Source organism: Phalacrocorax carbo, chromosome 3 (genome assembly GCF_963921805.1).
Source record: "Phalacrocorax carbo chromosome 3, bPhaCar2.1, whole genome shotgun sequence".
Taxonomy (NCBI): Eukaryota; Metazoa; Chordata; class Aves; order Suliformes; family Phalacrocoracidae; genus Phalacrocorax; species Phalacrocorax carbo.
The window spans coordinates 32550794-32563453 of record NC_087515.1 but is presented as its reverse complement, the minus strand read 5'-3'; the positions used below and the strand labels follow the sequence as shown (position 1 = coordinate 32563453).

The following is a 12660-nucleotide window of genomic DNA, read 5'->3' as shown; positions in this document are numbered from 1 at the left end:
TTAATAGGAAAAGTAGAAATGTACCTCAATATTTGCTAGTTTGCCCTTTGTAAGGTCAAAAAAAAGTGGCAAGAAATAAGACTTGGGTTCAAGGGTTTTGGCTGGAGATCTCTGAGGGGTGCCAGGGACACAACAGAATGAGACAATGGGAGAGACACAGTTATCCAAATTCTCTCAAGCTTCCCCAGATCATCTTTGGAGTACTATAGCATCTCTAAACTTACTCTGTTCAAATTAGAGTTTACTGTAATTTAAGTTTAATATTAAACTGGACTCACGACAGCCTTTTGGCGTTTTTCCTGTGGTTTTGTTTGTTTTCTGCAGAAACAGCTCGGAAGCAAAAATTTCGTTCAACATTGAAAAACAGCAAACAAGCTCATTTCAACTCATAACTTGGAGATCAAAATCTCAGCCCTCTCTACCCAAGAAAACCTGCAATTAAAACAGCAGCCAAGCATTCAGCCAGGAGCAGGTCTGGATGCCTGTGAACAGCTAGGATGTAGAACTAGCATCATCACAACAGTGAGAAGGTATACTGACACATTTAAACCCTGGAAAACCTAATCTCTAAAGTGGATGTGCCTGTTTTCAGTGTTCTCGACAGTATTACATATGAAAAACTTCTGAATCCAATAAAGTGGAAGAGCACATATAAACAAATAACCTACTTCAGCACATCCAATTTGGAAGGCTACTATTTCATATGATCAACTGCATCTGCTGCACCATGAGAACTTCACTTACATATCTCAAAGCAACTCAAATTACAAAATGTTTTGCTTCAGTGCCTACCCAAAAACCTCCCCACAGACAGTCTGCCACACACGCAACAACACAGCTTCCTGCTACATGGCAACCCCCTTGTTCCAAATCTCACAAGAGCCCCTAAGACGGCCATGGCAATATATTTCCTGTCACAAAATGTGTATCACCTGCAAGGACTTATAAAGGGATGTAGCTAAGACAGTGTTGAACTTCCCAAAACACCTCCATAAAGCTTGAGAAGAGATAATTTTGTCTTCATTCCCTAGAGAGTGGCACAGAATCAAAAAATAAATTTAAAAAGTCAGAACATCTCTCTCCAGGGTTAACCAGCTCAGATGATGAATATGTGGGGTTTTTTCCCCTCCAGAAATCCCTCTACGGTAAACAGAGGACCGTATCTGTGATTTCTTCCTATAAATTTGAAACTCAGGCAGATTAGCTCCAAGCAAAGATGACTAAGCAAGATTTACTACCATGAAAACAAAAAGAGAAAAGCCGATACAAGACACCACTCTGAGTCCACATTTTCCTACAACTATAAAAAGAGGCAAAGCAGAAAAACAGACGTGGTGGGGGGTATGGAAGAGACTGGTAACCTGCTTGGATTTGTAGAGAATGTGTGTAAAAAGTAAAACTGGCACGGGCCATTTGGCATGCCTAAGTGCTTTCAGAATGTTCTGAAATTGTTCATTGTTCAGGAGATTGTTCTTGTTCAGGACAAGTACCATCCTGTTCATTGCCCTGCCTGCTGCAGTCAGCCCTCCCTTTCCATTATTAACAGTAGTGTTCCTGCCATGTGCTGCCTGTTCCCCTTAATACTGCCTAAATTCAGGCTTCTCTTCTCTTTCCCAAAAACAACACTAATGTATAAAGCAACCCTGCTTTGGAGTTCCTTATCATACCACAAAACTACAGAACTCTCCTCCCCTCCCACACCTCTAGTCTGCTCCTGCCACTGGAGATGTGAACTCCTCTGACTAAAGCCAAGGAAAGACAAAGCATCCCCCTCACTGCCTTTAGCCAGACTCCTCGCCAGCTACAAGCATGAGGTACTTCTACAGTTCTTCCCATATCTGCATTCTACATAGACCCTCGTTTGTGGCCACTTCCTGCCTCCTTGATAATCTTCTCTTCTACATTCGAAGCTAACAAAAAACAGTGGAAGAAAGGTGGTAACAGGGGGTAACAGTGTTTAAAACACACACTGTACAGGAGTAGCTGAAAACAAAGCTAGAATGTAGAAGTTGCCATTAATCAGGATCTGGGGAGTTACAATTGGGCCATGAAGCTACTCAAACAGCTAAACAAGTATATTGCAAACACCATTCTTACCTGAAAAAGATTGAGGGCTTGAACAGCTGCGTTATCTAGAACCATATATTGACTAAGATCAAAAGTAGTCAGTTCAAATTGTCCAAAATTAGACTCATCTGACAGCAACTCTAAAAATTTGATGATGGCTGACAAAGATGAAACAGCAACCTGAAGTTTAAAAAAAAAAACAAAACCCAAAACAAAACAAAACACACCACATTCTAGTTAGAAATACTCCTGAATCACCAGTATTTGATAAATTCCCCTAGAAAATTACAGTCAGGGAAGACTTTAAGCCATGTCAATTCCAGCAGGGCTACAAGAGACTCATCCTGTTTGACAAGGCTTCATTTTCATAGGGACATTCTATGGCACCACAGCATCTTTCTAGGTAGGTGCAAGAACAACGAGCCAGACGTTTGCATAATCTGATAAACAAAATGTGAAGTGCACACCTCGCCAGCTTTCCAAAGCTGTTATCAGGATGTTTCTGGCTCAGGAACACAAACAAGTTATTGCAGATAAATGAGATATCATGAAGCATCTCAGGACACGGTTTCAGGGTTAGTTTTCAGCCAAAACAAGGACCTGATTTGACTCACTGCGTGGTGTTACAAACACTAGTGCCAGCACAAAAGAGAGGCAGCAGCATGACTAACTTCAGCTGCAACACACTTCAAACAATTTTAACCTGTTATAAAAATCACACATTAAAGGAGAATAACTCTGTACCTTACACCTGCAGTGAGCATCAGCAGTGAAGGGCATTTTAAAACATGTTTATCTCAAGCAAGTTTGCAGCTAAGAACAAACATGTTCAGTTCACCTGCAGGCACTAAATTGTATGCTTGAGCCGTAAGATGATATAACACAAAAATATTGTAATAAACATTACTTTGTTTTCAAATACCAATTTTCCTGTCATGCAAAATAATCGAAGTATTGTATTTCAGTACTTAGGCTAGACAGATTATGAATAGGAAGCATCTCTTGCACAGCCTGTCTGCTTACTAGAGTTTACTACTTTGAAGAGATAAGGGTTTTCTCATATTTTTCCAGGACCGCTGGAATCTAGCTTTAACACAGACTCAATCTAAGCAGAAATGCTAATCACGTCAGCAAAAATGTAGCTTAATATACCATGGGTTGTACAATATACTTTCCCAGAAGTATGGGAATCCAGCCTAAAACAAGACCAGTGAGGACAGAGGAGATCTGCTCACAACAGGTGCACGCACCACTCTGCTTCTGAAAAACAGGAGCATGTTAAACATTGCTCTGTGCTCACCCGCTTTTCCATCTCCGGCAATGCCGCACTATTAATTTGTTCTTCTTTTTTTGATTTTAACAAGCGATTGAGATCCTGAACAATATCTTTCGTTGTGAAATCCGCCTTCTTCCTGTCTGTAGCCAGGATTCCTCCCCTCTGAACGACCTGTTGTCCATAAACACACAGAGTTATCAATTACTTCCAATATTCAGGGGACAGATGTTCATCACATAGAAGCAAACCCTGAAGAGATATTTATTCACTGCTAGGTTGCACAGAGAAGAATGACAGACAACATTCTACCCTTAGAACAACTTTTGCTGATTAAAATGCAAATGAGTCAACAGACAAATAATACATTTTTGGATGTGTAAATCATAACTTTGAGTTAACATATTGCTCCTTCATTTTTCCATAAATCATAGAGCCTAGCTAATAAGCTAGAATACAGCTTTTTAGATAGTGTTTTGTCTAACTGTAAGCCACAAAGGTTCCCTTACTTGTCGTAGTTTTCTCATCTCTCCTGCAGTCTCTCCTCCTGGTAGCACACACTCCTTCGGTCCTAGCTGAATCAGTAGAGCTTCAAGGTTTGAGAACTGATCATTATCCGGAAACTCACAGACACTCAATTTTCTCAGCGTAGTGTCGACATACCCCACTCCTACAACTCTTTCTCCATCAGCAGTAGACAGCTTAACCCCCACCACCCCAATGGCTGTTGACATATCATTGCTGGCAAAGAGAACTTCCTCAAACTGGGCAAGATTTCCTGGAGAACCCTATTTAGAGAAGAAAAATACTTTTAAAGAGTGTGTACATACATGCATATTTTTTCTTTAAAAAGGACAACAACTGACAAAACTAAGTACCGCACAGTCCATTAATACAAAACATACAGCTGTTCTATTTTTTTAACCATTACAATTTTACATATCACCTACACAAAGTGAACTACTGCAGCTACGGCAAAGGTACGGAACAAGCTCTTCCAGCCTTAGAGCAGTAGAAAATACAGGGATATATAACAGACCACTTGATTTACCATCATACCACCAATGTCAGTCCCTGAAAATCCCAAAACTCCAAGCTGAGGGGCTTGTAAAGAAAATTTGAAAAAAATCATACCTTGTATGCTAAATACCATTCATTTTCTTTGGCACATTTACTCCCTGCTTTGTTCTTGTAAACTTCAACTCTGTAATGACGAACCAGAAGCAGATGTCTCACAAAAGATTCAAAGTTCGTTTTACTAAGCACAACGCTCTCAAGCTTCTCAGTTCCTACAAAAACAGGAAAAAAAATTATGAGATACCTGAATTTGTCCATAAAGTTTATCTTCTATAATCAAAATCCCCAAGAACAGCCTCTGGAAGGACACTATTCTAATATTGAAGAAATAAACATGTAAAACCCATGAAACAACATGAATGTTGTGGTTTTAACTGGCTGATATTAAGAATGAAGAAAGCATATCCAAGTAAAAACAACATTCATTTCCAAATGTCACTAAAATCTATACACACATATACAGAAAGAGGTCTGTTCCTCTCACCCTTCCCTTCTCCTTACAATATTCTTGATTTTATTTTCTAATTAATATTTCACACATTTTAATCTAATGCGTTGTGGAAGCCTGCTACAGGTTTTCCTTCTGGATTACATCTTTTCCTTCCTGGATAAGCCACTTCTGTTGACAGACCAGACTGCCACCCTAGTCGCGCTCAGAAGATGGCAAGACACACATGCCAAGACACTTCCCTTTTATCAAAGTACATACTGTAAAAATAACATATTCTTCAAAAAAGTTTAAAAGCTTACATTAAAACCTAACTTAGAAAGTGCCTAATTGACAAACTTCTTGCTTCTGTTCCAATAAGAGTGCAGGCAGATGATACAGTGGAACAAATTTAATTCCGTACAGCTGTGAAGAGGGGCAATACCATTCCACCGCTCCACCTCCTGTGGCACCAGCCTACTCACAGAGTAAGATAATTCCACTACTAAACAAACTGGGGCTTTGGGTGGGTATAATAATTTTTTTGCCAGATCCTCAAGTGGAATTAACTCAGACTGGTATCAGATACATGAGAGCTAGCTGACATATAAAATAAGCACAAGCAACAGATAGGGATTATTACATCCCTCTTTTCAGTAGCATGCCTTCATCACGATTGAGGCTCTTCCTCCCTTTATGTGAAAGATGTTAAACATAAGATTCCCGCACCCATAAGAACTTACGGGTTTATTTTAAATAGCTTTTTTTTCATTTTCTTTCCTCAAATCTCTAGCAAAACTTTTTCTAGAAGCAGGTAAAAAAATAATTCCACATAAAATTAGGTTCTCTTTCCCAGTGCAGAACCGTCCAACAAAAACACAGTTTTTCTTTTTTTTCAGCTGATACTATGTAATACACTAGCAGGGGGAGGGGGGCAGCTGAAGCTGATGTGAGCTTTGAGATCATCCTGAAAGCAAAAAATGTAGTTTTATGCTGACTTTTAGTTGGATATGCTAGATAAGGCTTCAAAGGTTTTCAAACTGGACCTGACAGTCACAGGCTTACATCTGTGAAATGATCATTTTTAAATGGAACACGAAAATAATACTGATACATATGTTTCTAGTCTGAAGACATACAAATTCTACTCTGTAGAACTTCTCCACAAGTTGTTTTTTGTGAGCTTTTTTTGTGGTTTTGGGGAGGGGGTGGGGTTTGTTTGTTTGTTTTTTACATATTAGCTCATCACTTGTAGTAGAAAGTGAAAAACATATGAGAATGTCACTCTTTAATGCCATTGCAAAGACACAAAAGAATTCATTCATAACAAACAGGTTTATTTTGTGAAGTAGCAACCAATAACCTTGTAACACTATGTTCCTCGAGATTAAGGATAATACTAAGGTTTGCCTCGATGGTCTTATATCTGACATCTGCAAGATCCGCCGTCTTATTCCAAGAGGTAAATAAAAAGCAACGGGGGGTGGACAGAAGAGAAAGTCTTCTGCAGTACGTAATTAGATGTTATTTACTTCTGCAGGCCATCGTCAGTCAAGCATGACGTTACCGCTCTTTACCTGCACTATAGAACTGTATGAGCCCCCTCCTCAGTTATCACAGAAAGTATCACGCAAGCGTCTTCACAAATGGAAATCTAACAATGCGCCGGAAGACTGTTATTAACTGCTGTTAGCGTATGCAATATGCCGTGCTCAACTAACCATCCGCATCTGACGGTCCTGTTGCATGAGCTTATGTCATGAAAAGTACATACTCAGAACCGCGCTTTCTGCTGCTGATACCTTCCTACGTTCGTACACCCACATCTGTCACACGCATCCTACTCAGAATAGCTACTAATTATCATGCCAAAGCTGCGAGAGGCTGAAGCAGACAGACTCGCATTCAGCTACGCTTGCTTCCAGGCCGCAGTGAATCAGAGCGGACATTAAAACCCACAGGCCTTAGCATCTCCCTTCCCACGTCCATCAACGCCGAGAGCACCAGCAGCAGGTATCCCCGCCTTCACCCTCAGCAACCTTCAGCAGCCGGCAGCTAACACTGACCTCGAGCGGGGAGAGAGCAGCAGCACCTCGCCCTGACAAGGTCCCTATCTTGGAAAAATGATGCCACAGAGAACTTAAACCCAAAGCAGCCACGAAATACCGCGACTGAACGCCGAAACACGCAGCGCCCCGACCCGAGAGACACGCGGAGGCCTTGCCCTTGAGAACGCGCCACCGCTGCACCGCCTGCCAGCGACCTCCCGCTCCCTCCCGGGGTCCGGCGCCGCTCGCCCCCGCCCCGCTGCCCCTCAAGCCCCCGCGCCCTGCCCCCCGCCGGACCTACCCGGTGCCCCCGCCAGCTGGCGGATGACGGAGCGCGTGCGGAAGACCACTTGGGCGGCCAGCTGCGAGTCCACGCCGTGCACCGTGTAGTAATCGCCGCGTTCGAAGAAGCGCACGGTGGTGCGGGGCTTCTCGGGCAGCGAGAGCACGGCCCGCACAAAGCCGACATCGGCCCCCACGCCTTCCGGCCACACCGCCTCCCGCGGCGGCTCCACCGCCATGCTGCCGCCTCCCGCCAACGGCCGCCGCGCGCGCGCACCCACCGCTTCGCACCGCCCCCTCCCTGCATACGACCGCCAGCGGCGGAACCCAATCGCTGCGGAGCTTAGCGCGGCGCGGCGCGCCCGCCCCGTGACGTCACCGGGCGCACAGTGGCGGGGAGGAGAGGGTGTTCCCGCGCGCCCTACGCTGCCACGGTAACGGGAGGGCGGGGAGGGCGGTGGGGGGCGGGGGCGGAGTGCCGGTTCTCGGCGCTCCCCTGATCCCAGTGCAGAGACGCGCGCGATGGCGGGAGTCCTGTGCTTGTGTGCGACGTCACCGCAGATCCGAAGCACGCAGGCCTCACTCGGCGCCATTTACACACTGGGGTCACCCGGCTAAGTGACAGAAAGGGCATTGACTCCCCCGCACTGCTCAGAGGCATCTTGAGCCCTGGCTACAGGGTGGTCCTCACACCCGGAGTGCTTCAGGGGTTTTTTTTTTTGTTATCTTTTCCTTGTACTGCCCTAAGCATTTTTCATTTTTTCTTTTTTCTTCTGCTGCAAAGACACAAAGTAATAGAAACAGTATAGCTGACAATCTTTCATTTAGTGATTATGGTTTAAAGATAATGGGAAATCCCAGGTTTCATCAGCTAAATCACATCTTCTTCGAAATTCCTTTTGTCTCACACCACTTTTCCTTTTTACATTCAGTTCTAAATCATGATTCTCATACCCCAATTCAGCCGCCAGTACTCTATCACCTAGAGCCTGAGGTGATTATCTGAGATTTTACATGCCTTAGCATTTCTTGCCTAAGTGCTTATCCCTTCTTCCTTCTATCCCTGCCTTGCTGCTTCAGAACATCCCCTTGCCTGTGTCCCATTGCTTTCTCTCTCCTTTCTATGTTGCCTCAGCTTCTCCAAACTCATCTGCTACTTTTCCCTTCTTCCTCCTGGCCGGCCCCTGGTCCCAGCTGTGGAACAATTTTGGGATGTCTTTCCCTAGATTTCTCACCTGTCTTCTCTCTTCTCTCCACTTGGTGAATCAGTGTGCTCATCTTTAATATTTCTTGGTCTCAATAGGTCCTTTCCTAAAGACGCTCAGAGGTCCATATAAGGACTACTTCAGGTTTTCACACTAACCTATCCTTTTACCATTGGGGCCATCCTGACACCTAAAGGTGTAGCCATGTGCTGGCTGTCCCTCCACAGGGAGCGCTTTGGTGTCACCACCTCTGTCCTGTTTCTCCCTGGTGTCACCTTGGGCTGCCTGTCCCCACCTCATCCTTCCCCACCCATACCCCAGTCTTGTACCCCTGCAGTAACACGGCTTTTCCAGAAAAAGCCTTCAAAGCCCTTTTGCAAATGCACCTGCTGAAGGACCACAGGCAGTTCTTGTGGAGAAGAGAAAGCCTGATCTGCCTTCATTTGACTTGTGAAGGAAGAAGCAAAGCATAAGGTCACTAGAGCTTTGACGGTTTTGTGGTTGCCCAAAATCATCCTCTTATCTCCATAGCAGCTGTAAAAATGACATCGCTCTGGCAGGGCAGTTGGATTTATTTTCAGCATGAATAAGTGTACTTTTCCTAACCTTATTTTCAGAAGTGGCTGAACTATCTGGTCTGATACTTCCCTCCACCAAAAGTGTTTGCTTGCAGCAGTACTCAAGTAGGGAAATTCAGCCTAAATAATTGTTATTTAGCAAATACATAACCTTCTGAAAGCACTCATAATGTCAGGCAACCTTGCCAAGAGGTGATAATACCTGGTCATCCCAAAATATACATTATGAATAGCTGGGAGTGCTTGTCTTTGTACATACTGATGACTACAGATGAGGCAGAAGATAGGACAAGAAGGAAAAAAGTGTCCTGTACAAACAGCTGAAGAGGAGGTGGTCTCAGTGGACCTCATTACGACCTTCAAAAGAGATAAAATGATGCCTGCTAAGCTGTAATTGCTCCATGTTGCAGTGCTTCCTTCTCTCTGCTCTGGGCTGGTTACACCTCTTCATTCAGCAGATTGCCCAAGGCAGCTCTGCTGAGCTGCAGGCTCCCATTTACAGAAAGCCACCACCCAAACTGGCCGCTAACGCTCTTAGCATTCACAATCTGTGAAAAACATTTATGTTGTGACATCTCTTGCACAAACATCACCGGAGTGACCACTTTTCCTCTGAGCTTCTGCCGTTTTCTTTGCCCTGGAAGAAGACAGGGCAGCTCAGCACATGGGCTGATCCCAGCACAGGTCTAACTCTGAATGGGGACCATCTCCCTGTTGCCAGGCTTGGTTACTTCACCGTGCTGTTGGTAACAGAGTGCTTCCTGCTTTCTCCCTTGCCTACCAGGAGGGACGGAATGAGAGAGACGGCTGTAATTGTTACACACATGGCAGACAGAAAATGGCTGCTAATCTAGACATTATTTTGTTGCCTCCTTATGCATAACTAGCATATACAGAAAAGTTGCAATAGCTTTTCAGTTAGGAAAATGGATGTTCTTTAACCATTCTACCGAAAAGAAAAAAAAAGAAAAAAAATCATTTTTCACCAAAGGTTAATTAGCATACAGGTGTGATCAGTGGCAGCTCTAATGCTTTCAAGTTGGTGGGGATGTCACTACTTTGCAGGCGCCTGAATGTGTAACAATTCCACGGTGCATTTAGGGGTTAGTAGAGAAAAAAACTACTTCTTACATGTGTGAAGTTTTTACATGCTATAAGCACCTCCTTTTTATCTATCAACCTCTCCCTTGCATATGTCTGCCATTGCATGTCACTGCTAAGAGAAGGAGGACAAAGATTTTAGCAAAGTTCATAAAACTCGGCGAGGATAGGCCCAGCTACCTCCAGCATACGAGGCACCCCTACAGTGCTGACTGCCTGTAGGCCTGGTGACAGACCTTTGTAATACCAGACAGCAGCCTTTCCCGGGAGTTGCTAGAATCCAGTAACTAGCAGTTGTAAAGTTGGGGCAGCAGAGCTGCTGGCGTTTTTAGTTTCCTAGAATATTTTTTTGGCTATTTCAAGCAGTCTATAAGCCAAAGTCACTGTATATTATAGGACTCAAAGTCCAGCAAGTGAGGATATGAATAAACATGGTTCACAATGTTATTTCTCTTACTAAACTTCCTATGATTGTCCAGGAGGGTAATGAGCATGCTACTGTCAACAGGCCCCACATATGCACCACTGACCTTTCATTTTGTAGTTGTGGAAACTATGCTTTGGGATTACTTATGTCTTTGGAAGGCCTCTTCTAAAAAGTCTCTCATTGTCTTTGCGTAAGCATTTATTTAATTTTTGCTCAGCAGTAATAATAACTAATATTTATATGCTAGTGTGATAATTCATAAGGAAGTAACAAATTTGCATTTGCCTATACAAACGCTATTTTCCTATGTTGTACACAGGCGCCAAGATAAATATTATTACTAGGGTCTCTTGTGCAGTTTGTGCCCACCCCCCCGTAACAATCTAATTGAGTTTCAAATTATTTAATAAATCTTCAGTCACCCCTTCATATCGTCTATCACAACCGACATTACATTAAAAGAGAGGGAACATGGTATCACAACTTTGTGCAGAACTTCAGATTTAAAAAACGTGCTCCTTTACAGAAGGCAACTAGGCAAATGGAAGCATCAAAATGTTTACCTTGTCAGAAATTGATGCAGTGACTAATACTCCTTTATTAAGTTCTATTGGTTTGTTTCTTTTACAGGAAACTTGCATTTTAACTTTACTGAGTGCTTTCAAAGTATTAAAATAGAGAACACTTAGTATTTTGTTATTTAATACTGTATTATTTTTCAGTAGCAATCGTTTTTGCCAGCAGTTCAAAACTGCTCTATATATGAGGAGAATCATCACATGCATATGTGGGAGAGTTGACACTATCTGATAATGGCTTTTTTTTTTAATTTCAGCACATTAGTCTCCTCTAGCTATAAAAAACTATAAAACACAATAAAGCTGCAGGATGCTGATGTACTAGTTTCTCAACTCTTGTCCCCTTCATCCTTTTCCAGTTCCACATATATATATACACTTCTATGCAGCTGGACTTTCGCACAAGTGCAGTGTTTAGTAAAGATAACAGAACAAAACAAAACCCAATATAAAGGTCAATAAAACTATTTAGAAAAAGAAACTGGGAAAGAAATCTTTTATTGACCACCGTTTTGTGAGCTGAGCAGCATCATGTTTGTACCATAGTATCTGACTTTAGAAACAGATGTAGTACAATCTCTTCAATTGTGGGTTTAGTTAAACTGTCTTTTATTTTTTAACAAATTTCTGTGAACTTTGTAGTTGTCTGACCCCTTAGCTACTACCAGTCAAATTTGGCACGGGAGCAGATCATATTAGAGACAAAAAGCTTGCACAATTATCTAATATGAAAAGCTCCATTAGGCAAAACATTTGAAAAGGATCCGTCTTCCTCTATTGTGGGTAAAGCAGGGAGAAAGCGACTGGGACAAGGCCTAGGCCACTCAGCCAGTACGTACCAGCCAGTCAAGTCAGCGCATGAGTAGCTCCAGCCCAGCCACAGCACATGACATCTCTTTCCAGTCCACAGGCCAAAAATAACGTATGAAATGGGGAGGGCAGGAAGAGGAGGAGGAGAGGAAACAATAGCATTATTATCGTGGGGAGAAGAAAGGAGTGGCAACGATACTGTATTGTAGGTATTTAAGAAAGCATAGGATATGGAGATAGTGAAAATTTGGGGAAGACAACAATAGACATGAGTGAGCAAAAGGCAAGCTTACTGAAAACTATACTTCATTTAACAGCTTACAGAATTTTATGAAATTCATCATACCTCAGCAAACCACCTGCATACCTGGGGAGGAAGGGAGTAGCATATATTGGCAGATGGAGTCACTGAAAAAGAGCCTTAAAAGGCTGCAAAGCACTCCGGTAAATTCCCTACTTCAAAACCTAGGGGCTGCAGCAGCTCAGCACGTGCACCTGAGTTCTTCACACCAGATGTTGGAAGACCCAAGGGAAAGGTTGCTGCCTATGTTTCAACATTCAACACAGTAACATATGCATGTCAGCTACCACCTTTTTCAGAGATGGAAGGTACACTGGTGACCTGTGACACCAGAGGTACATTCAAGGCAGTCCAGTAACAGCCACATTGTAGTTAGAAGTGCACCAGCTAATGGCATACATTTCAGATTTAATTTTATGAGCACAGTATGTAGAATGTCCTCTCAGTTTATCCTACTTTTCCTGTTGTGGGGGGGGGTCAAAACAA

The 12660-nt window shown here is 43.0% G+C and overlaps 1 protein-coding gene across 1 annotated transcript in view; it reads right to left on the bottom strand.

The window, feature by feature from the left end:
• Positions 1-7466, bottom strand: part of MSH2 (mutS homolog 2) — a 54975-nt gene extending 47509 nt beyond the window's left edge. The window contains exons 1-5 of the mRNA XM_064446436.1: positions 7194-7466; positions 4475-4629; positions 3850-4128; positions 3368-3514; positions 2098-2247 (exon numbers count right to left, since the gene is read on the bottom strand). Of these exons, the coding sequence (XP_064302506.1) occupies positions 2098-2247; positions 3368-3514; positions 3850-4128; positions 4475-4629; positions 7194-7413 (951 nt within the window). The 5' untranslated portion in view covers positions 7414-7466. The remainder of the gene's footprint in view (positions 1-2097; positions 2248-3367; positions 3515-3849; positions 4129-4474; positions 4630-7193) is intronic.
• Positions 7467-12660: the final 5194 nt, after the last annotated feature.